Source organism: Somniosus microcephalus, chromosome 3, assembly GCF_052327205.1.
Source record: "Somniosus microcephalus isolate GS21.2 chromosome 3, FLI_Smic_1.0, whole genome shotgun sequence".
Lineage (NCBI taxonomy): Eukaryota > Metazoa > Chordata > Chondrichthyes > Squaliformes > Somniosidae > Somniosus > Somniosus microcephalus.
This window is the reverse complement of record NC_140989.1, coordinates 235,114,758-235,135,313: the sequence shown is the minus strand read 5'-3', so window position 1 is coordinate 235,135,313 and position 20,556 is coordinate 235,114,758. Positions and strand designations below refer to the sequence as shown.

Genomic DNA, 20,556 nt, shown 5'->3' with positions numbered 1-20,556 from the left:
TTACGGAACTACGCAAGTTATCGAAGCACTGCCAGTTCGGAGCAGGACTGGCAGACACCTTACGGGATAAGTTTGTCTGCGGGCTCCAGAGTGAAGGAACCCAGAAACGACTACTTTCAAAAAAGGACCTGACGCGAGAACAGGCTTTCAGCGTGGCAGTATCCTACGAAGCAGCAGCACGGGGAGCTGCGGAAATACAACAGAAACCACAAGAATACAGCGCTAACGAAATGGCGTATGGAGCCGAAAAGTGCTATCGCTGCGGCAGAACAACCCATGAGCAGATGGACTGCTGGTTTAAAGACAAAATATGCAGGCAATGCGGGAAAATGGGACATATAGCAAGAGTCTGCAGGTCGGGAAAGAAGACCAACACGACAAGAACTACTAAGGAATAGTACAGGAAAGTAAAGAAACTGACAGATCAGAAGACCAGGAGAGTGATAAGGACTCCGGGAGCAGGCGACTAAGTTGTTTAAAGTTACACAACGTGATCGCAAAAGAAGATCACCGAACCATTTGGGTCACCCTCATGATAGCAGGGTCCCCAGTGAAGATGGAATTGGACACAGGATCAGCCCTAACTGTCATGAATCGACGAGACTATGAGCGGCTATTCTCACACATACCCTTAAAGGACACGTCCATTGTATTGAAGACATACACGGGGCAAAAGGTCTACCCCAGAGGAAAAATAAGGGTGCCAGTTGAATATAACGGAAAGGAAACACAGAAACTATACATGTATATACTACGAGATGGAGGACCACCATTATTGGGACGTGAATGGATCCGAAGACTACAATTGGATTGACATTCCATTCTGGCACGAACTGTGACTGACAAAAAAGATGATGACATCACACCTGGACGTCTGTCACAAATTCTATCTGATGCGGAAGAGGTGTTGCAACAAGGACTTGGGACTCTAAAAGGAGTAAAGGCAACCATAAAGATTGAGGATAACGCAACCCCAACATTTTTCAAGGCCAGACCGGTGCCATACGCGATACGCCCAGCTGTGGAAGCTGAACTGGAGAGTCTGGAGCATTCGGGGGTGCTGTCTAAGGTGGACTGGAGCGAGTGGGCCACACCCATCATTCCTGTAATGAAGAAAGCATTGAGCAGCACGCCTGGGGAGCCAAGGAAGGTTCGCATCTGTGGGGACTTCAAGGTGACTGTGAACCCAGTCCTGCACACAGTACAGTATCCGCTTCCGCGGATAGAAGATATTTTCGCCTCACTATCTGGAGGGAAACGTTTTACAAAGATTGACCTGGCTCAAGCGTATCTACAAATGGAGGTGGAAGAAGCATCTAGGAAATACCTCACGATAAACACTCACAAAGGCCTTTGCCAGTACAATCGACTGGTATTTGGGGTAGCATCGGCCCCGGCTATGTGGCAGAGGGCAATGGAACAAGTCCTGCAAGGGATCCCGGGGACCCAGTGTTATTTGGATGACATCCTGGTTACGGGCAAAAATGACAGTGAACACCTTGCCAACCTGGAACAGGTGCTCACGAGATTGCAGGAATATGAGCTACGAGCCAACCGTCCCAAATGCGAGTTCTTCAGGAGACAAATCTCGTATTGTGGCCACATGATTGATGAGGAAGGGTTGCATAAGTCGCCGGACAAGATTGAGGCTGTAGTCAAGGCTCCAGCACCAGAAAATGTGTCGCAACTGAGGTCGTTCCTCGGGTTGGTGAACTACTACCATAAGTTCTTGCCGAATTTATCTACAATTCTGCACCCACTGAACGCCCTCCTTCAAACTGGTGTAACATGGAAATGGAGTGATGAGTGTAAGCGTGCCTTTCAGGAATGTAAATGCCAAATCACTTCAAAAGAAGTATTGGCCCACTACAACCCAACACTACCGATTCGGTTGGCATGTGATGCGTCGCCTTACGGCATTGGAGCGGTGCTGTCACACAAATTCCGTGACGGTTCAGAGAGGCCAATAGCCTTTGCATCACGCTTGCTAACCTCAGCCGAGCGTAACTATGCCCAGATTGACAGGGAGGCCCTCAGCCTGGTGTGGGGGGTGAAGAAGTTCAATCACTATCTGCACGGGCAGAAATTCACCCTACTGACTGATCATCAACCCCTGGTCTCAATTTTTAACCCAAAGAAGGGCGTTCCGGTGATGACGGCGCAACGGCTGCAAAGATGGTCACTTTTTCTAGGGGCACATCAGTATGACATAGAGTACAAAGGTACGAAACAACATGGAGGCGCTGATGGGCTGTCGCGCCTACCGTTGCCTACGGCAGAAGAAGCACCTGCAGTGGACCCAGTGGAGATATTCCATGCGACCATAGTCGAATGTTTGCCTGTTACAAACGCAAGTATTGAGAAGGAAACCCGAAATGACCCGACACTCTCTCGGGATATGATTTAACGGTGAAGGGATGGCCAGCATATGGCGACTCACTGTTGCCAGCATTCTCGCCAAGGAGGGAACAGCTGTCAGTGTGCCAGGGAACCTTGATGTGTGGTTCCCGAGTGGTAATTCCACCCAAGTTGAGAGATAGCGTACTCAATGAGTTTCACGAGGGTCATCTGGGAGGGGTAAAAATGAAGAGCCTAGCCAGTGCGTTTGTGTGGTGGCCGGGAATCGATAAAGAAATCGAGGATATGACCAAGAGATGCACATGATGCCAGAAGGTCCAAAACGCTCCACCACAGGTCCCACTACATCCATGGGAGTGGCCCTCATCGCCATGGCAATGGGTACACATTGATTTCGCTGGTCCATTTATGGACTCAATGTTTCTAATAGCTGTGGACGCCCATTCGAAATGGCCAGAGGTCATTAAAATGTCCTCCACCACCACGGAGAAAACTATTGCAGTCCTAAGGACCATCTTCGCCAGGAATGGGTTGCCAGAACAGATCTGTTCTGACAATGGCCCACAGTTTGTGTCTGAGGATTTCTGGAGGTTCCTGAAGAATAATGGGGTGAAACATTACACATCTGCCCCATATCATCCAGCCACAAATGGATTGGCTGAGAGGTTTGTCCAGACCTTTAAAAAGGCCATAAAGGCAATGTATAATGACGACATACCACTGCAACACAAGGTGGATAACTTCCTGTTTGCCTACCGGAATGCGACACATGCAGTAACCGACCAAACTCCAGCCGTACTGTTTTTCAACCGGAGATTAAGATGTCGCTTGGATTTGCTCAAACCAAACATAAGACGAGATGTTGAGGATAAGCAGTTCCAGCACATAAATGAGAAGCCAACCAGGAGCTTCAAGATAGGGCAACCAGTCTTGGCCCGTGACTACCGAACAGAAGTAAGGCAGCCAGGCACGATATGCACACAGCAGGGACCACTAATGTACACAGTGGACATTGGAGAGAGCATCGTGAGACGCCATGCTGACCAGATTCTAGTCACAGGAACAATCCAAACCTGTACCACAAGCATGTGCACCTGGTAATGAGCCCGAAGTACAGATTGCATCTACCTCAGAAGCAGGGGTATTGGAAGCTGATGAACCAACCAATGACAATGAGCCAGAATTGACTCCACTGCCAGAACAGGATACTCGAGAAAGGCGCTATCCAGTCTGGATCAGGAAGCCTCCTCAAAGACTGAACTTATAAATGACTATTTCAGTTGATGTATATATTACTGAGAAAATTGTAATTGTAATTAGTTATTATTTAGTTGTTAAATGAATGTTATGTACTGTTTATCTAAAGGGGGAGGAATTGTTGTGTATGTACCTTTAAGGGAATAACTGGTCTTAGACTGCAGTACCGGCAGTGACCACCCCTGTATAAAAGGCCCTAGCAGGCTTCTGTAGTTTCAGTTTCAAGCTGCCTCTTGTTCAGTAAAGTACCTGTTAAACTGTTCTCCCGAAGTCCGTGTATTATTGAGGCACGGACTTTACAATGCCTTATCAGGCATAAGAGTTTCATGGGCATTCGCTGGGCAAGAGTTGTGCAAATAGCCCAACTCTCCGCCAGCGAATGTCCATTTCCCGTGGATGCAGAGGTTATGCAGGTTACGGCACTTCAAGTGCATATCCAAGTACTTTTTAAATGTGATGAGGGTTTTTGCCTCTACCAGCATTTCAGGCAGTTGATTCCAGACCCCCACCATCCTCTGGATAAAAAAAGTTCTCCTCAACTCCCCTCTCATCCTTCTACCAATTACTTTTAATCTATGGCCCCCTGGTTATTGACCTCTCTGCTGAGGAAATAGGTTCTTCCTATTCATTCTATCTCGGCCCTCATAATTTTATACACCTCAATTAGGCCTCCCCTTAGCCTCCTCTGTTCCAGAGAAAACAACCCCAGCCTATCCAATCTTTCCTCATACCTAAAATTTTCCAGTCCTGGCAACGCCCTCGGAAATCTCCTCTGTACCCTCTCTAGTGCAATCGCATCTTTCCTGTAATGTGGTGACCAGAACTGTACGCAGTACTCTAGCTGTGGCCTAACTAGTGTTTTTTACAGGTCAGCATAACCTCCCTGCTCTTATATTCTATGCCTCAGCTAATAAAGGAAAGTATCCCATATGCCTTCTTAACCACCTTATCTACTTGTCCTGCTATCTTCAGGGATCTGTGGACATGCACTCCAAGGTCCCTCTGTTCCTCTACACTTCTCAGTATCCGACCATTTATTGTGTACTTCCTTGCCTTGTTAGCCCTCCCCAAATGCATTACCTGACACATCCCTGGATTGAATTCCATTTGCCACTTTTCTGCCCACCTGACTTCCACACGATCTACCACATGGCCAATTTTTGTATCATCTGCAAACTTCTTAATCATGCCCCCTACATTGAAGTCTAATTCACTGATATATACCACAAAAAAGCAAGGGACCCAGCACTGAGCCCTGCGGAACCCCGCTGGAAACAGCCTTCCAGTCACAAAAACACCCATCGACCATTACCCTTTGCTAAGTGCAATGTCTCACACATTAGAAAATAAAGTACAGTTAGTGGTGTAGCACTAGCTGGGAAAGAGGCAATAAGATCTGGAAATACTGGTATACTTAACTCTGGTGATGTCTAGTCATTCAACAAAGCAAAAAGAATGCTGAGCTATTTGGCCAGTTCATTAGAGCATAATTCTAAGGGTGTTGTGCTGAGGCTGTAGAGTGCACAGGCAGCAATTTCAATACTGCATTCAGTTCTGGTCAGTGAAGGACAGGATGCAGTGCAGAGAAGATATCCCTAGTGTCAGATAACTGAATTATAAGGAAAGGTTAAAAGATTTAGTCTCAGCCTCAGAAGGAGATGAATGACAGGTGATTTTACAAGCGGTGTGTAAGATACGAAGTGGAGTAGAAAACATTAATCCCAGGTGCTATTACAAATTTAGGGCAAGGGGACGGAGGTACAAACTGATAGGAGGCAAGTTCAGGATTTGTGTCGGGAAACAACTTCTCACACAGCGTGATTAATAACAGGAATGGTCTTCTGAGTGAGGTCGAGGTCCAAACTCTGGAATCACTCAAGGCACAATTAGTTTACGTGCTGGGATCATAGGTTTCTTTGGCAGAATGAGTTAGATGCGTTGAAAGGTTTCCATTAGCTGTACTTGTGACAATTTTTCTTTTGATTCTGTTTATTTTTAATGATGCACTGAGTGAGGGAACTTTATTCACCATTTAATTGTCAGGATTGCGGAAATGTGGCAACATTTATCAAAAATTGTCTCATCTATTCTGACCAGTTCTGCAAACTAGTTAGTAATCTAATCAGTGGACTTTCCTCCTGGTAGAATTTTCTCTAATTTTTGCGCATGCTGATGGCAGCAAACTTGTCAACATAACCTGAACTGCATGGAAATAGGCTGATTTTATGACTCCAAACTGCAAGCTTGTTAAGAATTTAGCTCGTCAATGTAAATAGCATTAATGGGAACAGCTGAGTGACAAAGTCACGAGTTCATGCATATACTGCTGCTCACTTCAGATTAGGGAGCATTATGCATGTTATCATCACCCCACTCCTTAAAATCCCCAGCATTGACCCCTCTGTCCTTGCAAACTACTGCCCATCTCTAACCTCCCTTTCCTCTCCAAATTCCTTGAACATGCTGTCGCCTCCTAAATCCATGCCCACCTTTCCTGCAGCTCCATGTTTGAACCTCTCCAATCAGTTTTCCACCACTGTCACAGCACTGATACAGCCCGAATTGAAGTCACAAATAACATCCTATGCGACTGTGACTAGTGCACTATCCCTCCTCATCCTTCTCGCGCTATCTGCACCCTTCGACATGGTTGACCATGACATCCTCCATTGCCAGCTGAGTGGGACTGCCCTTGGCTGGTTTTATTCTTATCTATCCAGTCGTAGCCAGAGAATCTCCTGCAATGGTTACCCTTCCTACTCCCCTCACTGATAACTGTAGAGTCCCTCAAGAATCTATTCATGGTCCCCTTATAATTCTCATCCACATACTGCCCCTCAGCAATATCAACTGAAAACACAATGCCAGGTTCCACATCTACACTGATGATACCCAGCTCTACCTCACCACCAACTCTCATGACCAGTCCACTACCTCTGTGTTGTCTATGACATCCAGTACTGGATTAGCAGTAATTTCCTCCAATTAAACATTGGAAAGACCGAAGCCATTGTTTCGGCCCTTGCCACAAACTCTGTTCCCTGGTCACTGATTCCATCTGCTTACCTGGCCACTGTCTCAGGCTGAACCATAGTTTCTGACCACACATCCTCTCCATCAATAAGACTGCCTACTTCCGCCTCCGTATTATCACCCATCTCCGCCCCTGCCTCAGCCCACCTGCTGCTGAATCGCTTATCTATGCCTTTTGTTACCTTCAGACTCGACTATTCACATGCGCTCCTATCTGGTCTGCCATCTTCCACCCATCATAAGCTTGAGCTCATTCAAAACTCTGCTGCCCATATCCTAACTCGCACCAAGTCCCGTTGACTCATCACCCCTGTGCTCGCTGACCTACATTAGCTCCCAGCTCGGCAACGCCTCAATTTTAAAATTCTCACCTTTATTTTCAAATCCTTCCAAGGCCTCGCCCCTCCCTATCTCTGTAACTTCCTCCGGCCCTACAACCCTCCGAGAACTCTGCATTCCTCCAATTTTGGCCTATTGTCCATCCCCGATTTTCTCCGCCCCTCCATTGGTGGCAGGTCTTCAGCTGTCCGGGTCCAAAGTTCTAGAATTTCCTCCCTAAACCTCTCCGCCTCTCTACCAATGTTCCTCTGTCTGCCGGTCCTGCGCAGCCCGGGACCAGCTCTTCCAATGTTAAATTTTGCGCATGTGCAAAACTGTGAATGGGCCGTGCGGCCGCTTAAAGGGGCCACTCACCCCCAAAAAATTAGGGGGAACATTGCTCGCTACCTCTCCTCCTTTAAGACACTCCTTAAAACCTAACTTTTTGATCAAGCTTTTGGTCATCTGTCCTAATGTCTCCTTCTTTGGCTTGATGTGAGTATTTTATGTCTGATTACACACCTGTCAAGCACCTTGGGATGTTCCGCTACGTTAAAGGTGCTATATAAATGCAAGTTGTTGCTGTTGTGTTATTCATGAGGTGCTGACCAAATGCACCACACTGGTGGTGTCATGCATTGTGTCATTGGACCACCTCCGGGAAAAAGACGTTACTGGCATTCACAACAAGACTGCATAATGGGCATAGATTTGTCATCGCAGTATAACAAGCTAACTTGCTGCTGTTATTCAAATACAGGTAGACTATCCTTTATCCGAAAACCTTGGGACCAGCTGTGTTTCAGTTTTCGGAATTTTTCGGATTTCAGAAGGTTTTCATCTCCGTATCTGACAACAAACACTGTTGCTTAGCAACAGCTTGTAAACACTCGGGCCCTGCCTTGGAAGCGTCTCTGAAGCTGTTGCTAAGCTACAGAGACTCTTTCCACAGCCTGACTGTTTAAAAAAATGCTCGGGGAAGAAAAAAAATGCCAGGGGAAGAAAAAAAACCTAACAAAATGGCTGCTGATTTCTGTCGTTAGATCGAGGTTTCTGGCTCCCCCTGCTCCGTATCTGAATTCCTTTACTTAGCGGGGGTCTGGGGCTCGACTGCCGCCGCCAATTGTGGGAAAGCCGGATATCGGCTGACTCCTACACTAAGCTGGCCCGCAAATCAGGTCAGGGGACGGGGGAAGAAAAGACTATCGGACGGGCCGCTGTATTGTTGGGTTCACTCTCCCGGTACCTCCTTCACGCTGCCCGGCTCGGCCTGCAATCTCCTACCCAGGAGGGAACACTGTGACCCTCTGCCCTGCTCACAGGGAAAGGCAGAGCTCCCGGACCACTCCTGTCATGTTTGGCGCCACTCGAGTCATGTCATGCGCACGACTTACGCTCCACGAAAAAACTTTCGGTTTTTAGAGGTTTTCGGTTTTCGGAAGTGCGGATAAAGGATAGTCTACCTGTAAATGATTAGGCATTTAATGATCCATATCTCTTCTGCTGAAGACTTATTTTTTCTGTTAAGGTAATGGAATTTTCCAATATTGAGTTGGTTAGACCCATTTTCAATTTTTAAAAATTATTTTATTCATTCACGGGATGTGGGCGTCGCTGGCAAGTCCAGCATTTATTGCCCATCCCTAGTTGCCCTTGAGAAGGTGGTGGTGAGCTGCCTTCTTGACCTGCTGCAGTCCGTGTAGTGAAGGTACTCCCACAGTGCTGTTAGGGAGGGATTTCCAGGAATTTGACCCAGTGACGATGAAGGAACGGCGATATACTTCCAAGTCAGCATGGTGTGTGACTTTGAGGGGAACGTGGAGGTGGTGGTGTTCCCATGCGCCTGCTGCCCTCGTCCTTCTCGGTGGTAGAGTTTGCAGGTTTGGGATTTTGAATCCTAAGGCTTTGTCATCTCATGGAACCTTTTAAAACTTCCCAAATCTCTGGGAAAGCCGTCATGATAAATGTCTTGTAAATAATAATGTTCACAACTGTACTTAATTGGTAGCTAGTGAAATTCTAATTACTTTATTTTGCTTTTATCAATTCTTGTAGGAATTAGTTCGTTTGTGTCTGTAAGGTCCCAAGTGATAAAATGTGCCACATTTATTGTACTTCAGCTGCTGTAAAACTTGATCGCCACTCTTCATCCAACATTATGGGCTTGGTCAACATGACAGCAATAAAAGGAGTGTGAAGAAATGGGCCTTAAAGTAGCTATATGACAAAATCAATAATTTTGAAGGCACACTGAAAAAAATGGAATCAAAAAGCTTATACTCATTGTGCGTTTTAGATCTCAGTGTTAGTGGTGACACTCATACAGTTGTGCTGTCATCTTACGAAATTATAAATACATATCACTGCATGGAAATTATTCTCAAGTCGACATGCCAATAATGGAGTCTACTTGTGGTTGTGGTATAATTTGGAATTGCTGATATGTCTGATAGTGGGTTATTTATTGGCGCTGTACTGAGCTGGCAAAAGACAGTATGATGCTGATGTCTGACTGTATTTTGAAGAAAGTATATAGATTGAAGTAAAGAAACAAATGCCTTCCAGAGAGTGTCAACTTATGTATCCTCCAAACCTTACAAGATCTGTTCAGCTTACAGCACCCAAAGATGGGTGGCACCCTATTACTAGATGCACTTGCAATTCAGGGTTGTTATTCAGTAACTTTTTATTGAGGCTTATGATCATATCCAATACTACCCTCAGGAACCCTGCAATGTACTGAACCACAGAATGATGGAATGCGGTTGCTATACATTGTGCTCCTGATTTCAATAATACCACTGTGAGAAATTCCCAAAGGGAAGCTAGATATTTCTCCATGGAGGGAAAAAATCTATAACTGATAATTATACTAAATATTTTAAGGGGGTCCTCTCAAAATGTTGAAGGGAAGCTGAACCCTGACCTTTGCCTTATTTTGCTGTAAAAATCAGAAAAAGAGAGTGAACAATACTAATTATCAATTTGTTGCATGGCTCGGAAGGCCATGAATCGAAGCCCCGGTATTGGGATTAGCAAGACTGCCAAGGAAGAAAGATGAAGAGGAGCTGGGCTGCAGACGAACCCCAGGCTGAATACCACTGCTTTAAATTGGCCTATTAAAATATAAATGCTTATGTTTACTTTACTGCGGCTGGTCTCAGCTGAATTGACACGTGTAAGAGTTTGTGGCATTCTGTTTGGTGCCTAACGTAGGTGGTTTTCAATGGAAAGAAGTCTTGGATGCCAACTCCATGTCCATTTTTGGAGACCTCAGTATGAATATCCAAAGTTGAAGGATCACATGTAGATCCTTTGAACTTCCCTAACAATCCAAGAGACCTCTGGCAATGTAGCTTGGCCTCCTGTTGCGATGAGAAAATCTCCCAGACCGTTCCTTGCCTGTCTGTTCTGGCCAAAACATAATGGCCTCAATTTCCACGCTGTTTTATGTATATCTGCAGCATTAGATCAGGATAAGTAGGGTCATTTGGCAAATTGGTGTGGAAGCCATTTTCGCCGATTTTGCTCCCATCTCCCTAGTGCGATTTTGCCCTTGCCACAATCCACCCACTGAGATTTCATGCCCCTAATTACCATATACTGACGGCCCATCGTGCTGCAAACCCAAATTTCCAAGATTTATGCGCACAATGCACTGAGGATAAGTTAGAATGAGAAATATGAAGAGCAGCTGTTGCCAGAATCAACTGAAACTGGTGAAAGTGAGCAGTTTTTGAGCCTGTAGAATGCTGAAATTTGAAGAGCAATTATTGCAACTGTGAACAACTTTTAGGAGCAATTTATTTTCAGGTGTTTAGCCTAGACAGCTTTGGACTTGCTTCTGACTGCCAATGTGAGTGTCAGCACTGAGAGATTTCGACCCCCACCCTCATCTACAATGAGGGTTTCTCAGGGGCAGGTATGACATTCCTGCTGGACGTACCTTTGAATGCCATTACATTATTATGAAAGAGGAGGAGCGGGAGGAAAAGAGAGTAAAGCAGTGCATAAGGAGGGTGCATCCCACCAAATATCTGCACACAAAAGAAACAAGAATTTACAGGCAACGCAGGGACTATGAAGACCTTACTGAGGAGATGCATATTAGAAGAATGCCGTTTCACCAAAAAACGCAGTAATGGTGTTGTGCCAGCTACTACATGAGGACCTGCAGCCACGGCCATCTGCCCAGGCAGCAATCTCTGTGCCTATGAAGTTGATGACTGCACTCAATTTTTATGTCACTAGGTAATTTCAGGTAGCCAGGAGGGGGCGGGGGATGTCTGTAATATCAGCATTCTGCTATCTAGGTATGTATTCGTCAGGTGACTGACACATTTTTCAGGAGAATTCTTCCAGTTTGATATCACAGCAGAGGAGCAGCGAGATAGGGCAATCCAGTTTTATGTGGTGGCTTGTTTTTTTGCAAGGTCTAGGATGCAATACAAGGAACCCACATTGCTTTGCAAGCAAAGGTGAGCAGTTGAGGCCTCTCGCTCAGGTGGCATCAGACAGCTGATGTAAGAGACTCTTCTCTTAGGCAGTCCCTCGGAACTGAGGATGACTTGTTTCCACACTAAAAATGAGTTCTCAGGTGACTGATGAGTCCAATGCGGGACCTACAGTCTCTGTCACAGGTGGGGCAGACGGTGATTGAAGGGGCTGGTGGGTGGGGTGCTTGGGTTGACGTGCGTTCCTTCCGCTGTTTGTGCTTGGCTTCTGCTTGCTCCCGGCGAAGAGACTCGAGACTGTTCGGCGCCTTCCTGGATGCTTCTCCTCCACTTTGTGCGGTCTTGGGCCAGGGATTCCCAGGTGTCAGTGGGGATGTTGCACTTTTTTCAAGAAGGCTTTGAGGGTGTCCTTGAAGCGTTTCCTCTGCCCACCTGGGGCTCTCTTGCCGTGTCGGAGCTCCGAGTAGAGCGTTTGATTTGGGAGTCTTGTATCGGGCATGCGGATGATGTGGCCCGTCCATTGGAGCAGATCGAACGTGGTCAAAGCTTCGATACTGGGGATGTTGGCCTGAGCAAGAACACTGATGTTGGTGCACCTATTCTGCCAATGGATTTGCAGGATCGTGCGGAGGTAGCGTTAGTGGTACCTCTCCAGTGCTTTGAGGTGCCTGCTGTACATGGTCCATGTCTCTGAAGCATACAGGAGGGCAGGTATCACTACTGCTCTGTAGACCATGAGCTTGGTGCTGGATTTGAGGTCCTAGTCTTCAAATATTCTCTTCCTCAGGCGATCGAAGGCTGCACTGGCACACTGAAGGCGGTGTTGGACTTCGTCATTGACGTCTGCCCCTGTTGACAGTAGGCTTCCGAGGTATGGAAAGTGGTCCATGTTGTCCAAGGCCTCGTCATGGATTTTGATAATCGGGGAGCAGTACTGTGTGTAAGAGACTATAGCCTTGCTGAAGTGAAAGAAGGGGTTTTAAACTCGGTTGTTCAAATAAGTGCTGTTAGGGGAGATGGCTTCAGAATTTCTTTGTAACATATTGACATTAAAAAAATAGATGAATTGCTTTGCCCTTGATTAGATTCTAATTAAAAATGTAACGTGTGCTTGACTTCATTCTTAATGTTCCTTGTCTGAGTAAGCCCTACACTGGGATAACATGGTACAGGCTGCTGTCACTACGAAGAATGCAAGAGTTTATTGCAAATGATGATGTGTGCTCTGAATATGAATTCTCAGACCTCCCTGACTAATGGACAAGTCTTCATGAAATTATCAGCTTACCTCTCAAAATGCCACCTTTTAAAAGTCAAGCATGCATGTGACATATTCCTTGGAGAGATTACCATCTCAGTTTCTTTGTTAAGTCTTTCCTGAGTGTTCTTAAGTCTGGCAAGGCAGCTCAGATGCTTTCTATATAGATTAATGGATAGCTGATGGGGGTGAGTTAAAAGAAAAAGAAAGAAAGACTTACATTTATATAGCGCCTTTCACGACCACCGGACGTCTCAAAGCGCTTTACAGCCAATGAAGTACTTTTGGAGTGTAGTCACTGTTGTAATGTGGGAAACCTGGCAGCCAATTTGTGCACAGCAAGCTCCCACAAACAGATAGGTGATAATGACCAGATAAACTGTTTTTGTGATGTTGGTTGAGGATTGGCCAGGACACCGGGGACAACTCTTCTTTGAAATAGTGCCATGGGATCAGCCTCAGCACTGCACTGGAGTGTCAGCCTAGATTTATGTGCTCAAGTCCCTGGAGTGGGACTTGAACCCACAACTTTCTTGACCCAGAGGTGAGGGTGCTGCCCACTGAGACACAGGTGAAAATGAATGAAATAATGGGCCGTATATTCTGATCCCTACGGGTGTGTACGTGTTGTGTACCCACCTGTAGGGACATCGGAAATGCCGGATTCAGGCATGCCAAGCGCATGCGCTGAAAACCAGCATTTCTGATCTGTCAAGAATGTTCTTGACAGATCGGACGCCTGCCCTGGAGAAGGGCCTCTGTGGGGAGAGAGTTCCGCTTGTTGGAGAACCTCTGCCTGCAGAAAACCCTTAGAAATCTTACGCCTGATAAAAGCAGGCGTAATGCCTGCTTTTACCGGCATAAGAGTTGAAAAAAAAATTTCACTCATTTATCATTTAAAAATACTTTAAAAAAAGATAAGTTTATTTTTAGCTCTGTAAAAAACTTTCATTATTTTTTTCAAAGAATTAATTTTTTGCTTAAAATATTTAATTTATTGTAATTTCAACTCATTGTGATTTAAACAAAAGAATTATTTAATGTGTTACAGTTTTTTTGGGGTGATCTCCATTCCTATATTTGACAGGTCTATCTGTCAAGTGTATGAAGGGAGATTCCCTTCTCCTATTGGCTCCCCATGGCCCAGGTGATCCCAGGGATGCTTGCGAACCACCTGTGCCTCTGGGATACGTGGGCCCTGCACATTTCCAGTTGGAGAGGCCCAGGAGCGGAAGTGTCCGGACCTCGGGAGTCCTCAGGTAAGTCTGTAGATTTTTTCCAGATCGGAGGCCTCCGCACGCGGGAAACCGCCGATCAGAAAATACTGAAGTGTTAAGATAATTTCTGAAACCAAAAGTTTAGCTCAAATGGTCCTTGACATGAATCTTGTCATTCATGTGGAAATGACTTATGAAATGATACTGGGCGGCCTGCTGGTGGCGCTGTCCAGGGAGAGTGTAAATACTCAGGCATGGGCCCAGCTTGCTCAGGACATTCTTTAACAGGAACTAGTGAAGGACACAACTAGATCTCCATGTTGAAAAACAGTTGATTAAAGCCTTGTTTAATACTTAGACCAAGTGCCTAGTAGTTTTCTTACGTCAGTCCTGAACTCAAATAGATAATTTTCTTCAATTCAATATTTTCAAAATATACTGTTTTAATTTTGATTTTATTTGGAGTCTTTAATCGGTTTTTCAATATGTTTGTCATTGCAGAAAGCTGCTGCTATTTGGTGGTGTGTTCTGTGTGATGATTCTCACACTATAGGAGGAACTGTTGTAAAGTCTTTTGAGTTTTTGAATTGCACTTCTAAAGCCTTGTTATTTGTCATTGTCAAAGCTGGATATTACAGAGCAGATCCTAGAATAAGGTCACAGCATTAATTTATGTTTGTTGAGTCAATATCAACACTTATAATGGAGCAATAACAAACTGCTTCCAGAAAAAAAAACTGTAGCACTAACCAGCATCATCAATCAGACACAAAAAGTGACTTCAGTATTTCATGCCAATACATAATGGCCCAGATTTTGCGGCGGTAATGACGGCGAAACTGTCAACGCTCACCGTCATTATTCCTCTGAAAGTGACAGCAATTTCTGGAATCAGCACATGCATAGATAAACACAGAAATCCAGACGATGCTGTCAGTCATTCCCTGCTCCTCCAAAGGTTGCACTATGGAACTCCCCCGAGCTGGCAATCAATTCCAATCACACTGAAGGATGAAAACTTCCCCTATTACACTGGCATATCATTGCTAAACCCCACCAAAAATGGTAGGCCTTGTTCAACGAGGTGTGACTGGGGTTTTAACGGCGTATTGACTGCTGAACAAACGTGCTGGCCCTGAAAAACTAATTTTATTTTTGTGGAATGTCAAATTTTTCTATTAATATCATAAGAATTACACGGCTTTTAATACAATGGCCCTGAAATTAGGATCGGGGGCTTGCCGCGCGTGCAAGCCCCCGATGTGCACTCACCCTGCGCGCCGACATCTGAAGCCCGGGCCTGCTCGCATTTCCTGTCACAGGCCCGGTTCAGATGTCGGCGCGATGTGCTTACCTGATCCAGCGGCGTAGTTAGTGCGATGTGCCGGCTGGGATCAGGTGAGCACTGTGCAGCCAATCAGGGGAGGGGAAACTCATTCATGAGTTTGACAGTACGAGCTGTCAAACTCATGAAAAGTATGGGCTGCCAAAACACTACTTTAACTTTAAATAAAATTTTAAAAAACATCCCACTGATTATATTAACTATAAATAAGTTTTAAAAAATGTTTTAAACAATTAATCAATTTTTTGAAAAAAATAAATTTTAAAAAAATAGGGTCTAAAACTAAACTTACCTTACTGTAAATTCTTTAAAAATAATAAACCTGTGGAAAAAAAATGTCTACATTGTACTAAAAGCCCACTTACCTGTAAAACTAAGTACTTATGTCTGGTTTCTCCACGCGTAAAAACCGGAGGCCTTTACACTCGGGCAACTCAGGCGCGTTCTGCCTCTTAACCCCTTGGGTCAGAGGACAGGAAATGCCGGTTTTCAGCGCATGCGCTGTGCATGCTGAAAACCGGCAATTCCTCCGGGCACACGCGTGAGTACCCCATCCTTACTCACGCGTTGTGCCCGGAATTACTGGGCCATAGTCATTTTTTTAAGGTTGTTTATGATATTTCAGCTTCTACCTTAATCCTATGTCCCAATCTTTATTTTGCTCTCTATAAAATTTATAAAAAGTAAATTAAAATCTGTACATTTTACTTCCTGGTTTGCTGTCTGTGAGACTTAATCGATGTGATTAGCTGCTTAGCCTGCTTGATGACATCACTCTTGAAGGATGCTGGAGATTTGCTTGACTTGGCCCCAGATACAAATTAATGTCGGGAGAGCTGAAGTTCATGCCACGGAGATCGCTAGATCTTTGTGGTTGTTTTTTTTGAGGTCACTGGTGAGTGCAGTCACTTCACCGCTAACTGCAAATTCCAGGCCAGTGTTTCCTACTAAACACACCATTTCCTTGAGAATATAGGGGAAATTGCAGAAGATCCTTGAAGTAATAATGAATGATTTTCCTTCAGATTCTAATTATAATTGAATGCTTAGATTGATTGGAAAGTCTCAATGAAGCACATTCGATTTTGACAGGTAGTTAGTTATTCCTTCTACTCCACCCCTGGGGGTGCTGACTCAGGCTGCAGTAATATAATAGGCTCTTTGACTATTGGGCATCATAGATGAACCATTCCTGTTTGCACACTTTCCAGAAGGAGCCACTAGATAGCAACTAGGAGGAGAAATACGGCCTGACTTTTTCTCCCTCTCTAGCTCAGTGATCCTGAGGCCAACTGTAGCTTCCCAACCACCGCAGAGCTAATTTAGCATAGACTGGGTATCAAACCAAGAACATTTCTGGTCTGCATGACCCAGATTCAAGTTGGGCAGTGAATGTGCCAATGAGTCATTGAGGGAGCTTCTGGCAGGTTTTTGCTATGTTTTGCTCTTAGATTCATACTGAAGTAACCATTGGTAAGTACCCATAAACCCAGTAAAGACTGTCAATAAGAAAACATGTTGAATAAGTGCTTTGTCTTATCTATCTCTCTGTCTCACTCACTCACGCACATAGAAGTTACTACTGCTTGTCCTCCATAATAAATAGCAGTGGAACTCATCCCTTATCTTCCTGAATATTAGAACACAAATCAGTGGAATTTTGTTTAAATTGGTAACTAATGTTTTTTTTCCCTTTTCTTCTTGCTCGCAGGTTCTCCCCGCAGCCCTATCAATAAAACCACCCTTACACTGATAAGTGTGATAGGATGCGTAACTGGGTTGGTTTATGGCTCCCATCTGACGTGTCCTTTGTCCGTCAAAGTTGTTCTTCATGTCCCAGAACATCTCGTTGCAGATGGTGAGTACAGCAGATCTACTGTTGGTTCAAGGCATTAGAGGAAGCTGAGTAGGCCAGGCATATTATTGGTGCATTTGGTTATGAAACCATATCCCAGTATAATTTAGAACTTAGAGGAGAAGAGAGGAGAAAGGTGTAGGGGGAAGTAATTTTTTTTTAATGTAATGAAATTAAATTCAGCTACAAACATTTATTTATATTTACATAGAAACATAGAAACATAGAAGATAGGAGCAGGAGTAGGCCATTCGGCCTCAATGCGATCATGGCTGATCATCCAAATTCAGTACCCGGTCCCTGCTTTCTCCCCATACCCCTTGATCCCTTTAGCCTTAAGAAATATATCCAACTCCTTCTTGAATATATTTAATGAGTTGGCCTCTACTGCCTTCTGTGGTAGAGAATTCCACAGGTTCACTACTCTCTGGGTGAAGAAAATCCTCCTCATTTCTGTCCTAAATGGCCTATCCCTTATCCTTAGACTGTGACCCCTGGTTCTGGACTCCCCGACCATCGGGAACATCCTTCCTGCCGGTTCTGTCAAAATTTTATAAGTTTCAATGAGATCCCCTCTCATTCTTCTAAACTCCAGTGAGTACAAGCCCAATGGACCCAATCGCTCCTCATATGTCATTCCTGCCATCCCAGCTATCAGCCTGGTGAATCTTCGCTGAACTCCTTCCATGGCAAGAACATCCTTCCTCAGATAAGGCGACCAAAACTGCACACAATACTCAAGATGTGGTCTCACCAAGGCCCTGTACAACTGCAGCAAGACATCCTTGTTCCTGTACTCAAACCCTCTCGCTACGAAGGCCAACATACCATTTGCCTTCTTAACCGCCTGCTGCACCTGCATGCTTACCTTCAGCGACTGGTGCACAAGGACACCCAGGTCTCGTTGCACTTCCCCTTCTCCCAATCTATTGCCATTCAGATAATAATCTGCCTTCCTGTTTTTGCCACCAAAGTGGATAACCTCACATTTATCCACGTTATATTGCTTCTGCCCAATCACCCAACCTGTCCAAATCATCCTGGAGTTTCTCGGCATCCTCCTCACAGCACACACGCCCACCCAGCTTTGTGTCGTCTGCAAATTTGGAGATATTACATCTAGTTCCCTTGTCTAGATCATTAATATGTATTGTGAATAGCTGGGGTCCTAGGACTGATCCCTGCGGTATCCCACTAGACAGGAGATACCAAAATGCCCCAGTCATGTTCAACATTATGAAAACAAAACAGTTGTATTCTAACTTATACATTAGCATTAACAAAAATTGCTGTGGAAATTTCTATCATCTCTGGACTAATATGGGCAATAGATTTGGCATTTTTGTTTTTAAAATGTGCAGTACAAGTTCTTTACCGTTTACGCTTGTAAATGTTGTTTTGTTGTTAGGCAGCGATGTTGCCGCGGAACATTGTATATGTGCATGATTAGGTTGTGTGCAGTTTCAAAAACCAAAGCTATTCCTGCACAAACTTTTTATATGCATTAATGCTGTATATTCTTGATAAAGATTTTTTTTTAAATTGGATTATACACTTAAGCAGGTTTACAATCCAGGTTCAACATTCTGCTCTAATTTTTCTCAATGCTTTTGGTTCAAATTAAAGAAATCCGTTTGGTTACCTTGTATTAAATGCTACATTAAATTATTAGAAATATACATATTACTGTAAACTACTTTTAAGTGTATATTCTTTGTGTTTCGTGTCTTGGTTTAAAAACAAATTAAGGATTTATCTGTATAAAGGCTACCTTTTCTTGTATTCTACAAATGAGAACAATTGTTACAAGTATTTGTCTCTGCTTATTTTCCTGAATTTAAAATGGAAAATTGGACTGCCTGGTGTCTCCTTAGCTAGAGGGTATTAACTGAGGACATTTTAGAACTACACAAGAGACAGACAGTAATTAAAACGGCAAATTAATTTGTTATATTGAATATAAGGAGTCGGAGGTATCGAAATCCTTGGGGCTGCCTCCGCCATTCATTACATCTAGCAAAAATCATTAGAATTTCTAAGGATGACAGTGATAACCACAGCGATAGACAGCAACCGTCCAACAATGAAAGCTTGAATTCAATGCCTTTGTATAGATAATAAAGGCATATTTGGATACTAGCAGGATTTTTGGGACACTAAAGCAGATTTGGGATCACTGGGAGAGGAGATCCTGGGATCTGGGGGGCATTGACGGGAGAGAGATCAATGACTGGGAGCAGTGGGGGCAGTTGTGTGATCAGGGAAGCATTGGAAATGCAGTCTAGAGGTTTGTGAGCACTAATTTTAGGCTCCAGGATCTGACAGTGTGGGGGAGAGAGTCTGGGGAGGGGGCTCATAGGTCCATCAGGTCTGATGGGGGGCTTTTGTAGCACTAAGGTTCCAGGGATTAGAAGTATGATCAGGGGAGCAAGATCAAACAGCCTTATATGGCAAGGGAGACCAGCAGATTGGGATCCAACCTGCTGTGTTTTTTTATTCGGTTATGGGATGTGGGCGTAGTTGACAAGGCCAGCATTTATTGCCCATCCCTAATTGTCCTTGAGAAGGTGGTGGTGAGCCGCCTTCTTGAACCGCTGCAGTCTGTGTGGTGAAGGGTCTTCCACAGTGCTGTTAGGGAGAGATTTCCAGGATTTTGACCCAGCGACGATGAAGAAACAGTGATATATTTCCAAGTCAGGATGGTGTGTGTCTTGTAGGGAAACTTGCAGGTGATGGTGTTCCCATGTGCCTGCTGCCCTAGTCTGTCTAGGTGGTAGAGGTCACAGGTTTGGCGAGTTGCTGCAGTGCATCTTGTAGATGGTACACACTGAAGCCACGGTGCACCAGTGGTGGAGGGAGTGAATGCTTAAGGGGTGCTTTGTCAAGCAAACTGCTGTTGGCTCCTTTTGAATCATCAGGCCAAAATTCCTCTTCATGTTCCCATCATCAATCTTCTCCTCCAGCCCCCTTTTGCATCCTCAGGCACTCCTACCAATACTTTCCACATCATTAGCTGACTTCTATCTTTATGTTATTGCCTTCAAGCATTTAAATGTAAATTTCTGCTTCTTTAATAAAGGGACATAGGGGGAGAAATTCAGTTGTTAGCGCCACCCGTTAGCGCCTTAAGAGGGCGATAAGTGGGGCACTAACCAACTAGTGCCCAGGCGCGGCGATACCTGTGCCTCTCGCGAAATTGAGCGGACATTTAGCAGCGGCGCTAAACCATACCGCCCGCTCTCCTGTGCACGCAGATCCTGACGTCATTCCAGAGTGCAACGCCCTTGGGGCGCCCCGGACTGGAAATTCTGTGGTGCCCCCCTCCTTTCCGCCTGTCGCTGCCAACGGCGGGTTGACTGGAATGCTTCCCAGTCACTGTAGGGCTGGGGGGGCGCTATTTAAAGGGGGCTCTTCCTGTCTTCTGTGTGGTAGCCATTTTTGGACCACTCGTTCTGAGAGAG

The 20,556-nt window shown here is 44.9% G+C and overlaps 1 protein-coding gene across 1 annotated transcript in view; it reads left to right on the top strand.

Annotated features, from left to right (window-relative positions):
* astn1 (astrotactin 1) overlaps positions 1-20,556 on the top strand; it is a 3,287,998-nt gene that overhangs the window by 401,311 nt on the left and 2,866,131 nt on the right. The window contains exon 4 of the mRNA XM_085982255.1: positions 16,952-17,098. Coding sequence (XP_085838381.1) covers positions 16,952-17,098 — 147 coding nt within the window. The remainder of the gene's footprint in view (positions 1-16,951; positions 17,099-20,556) is intronic.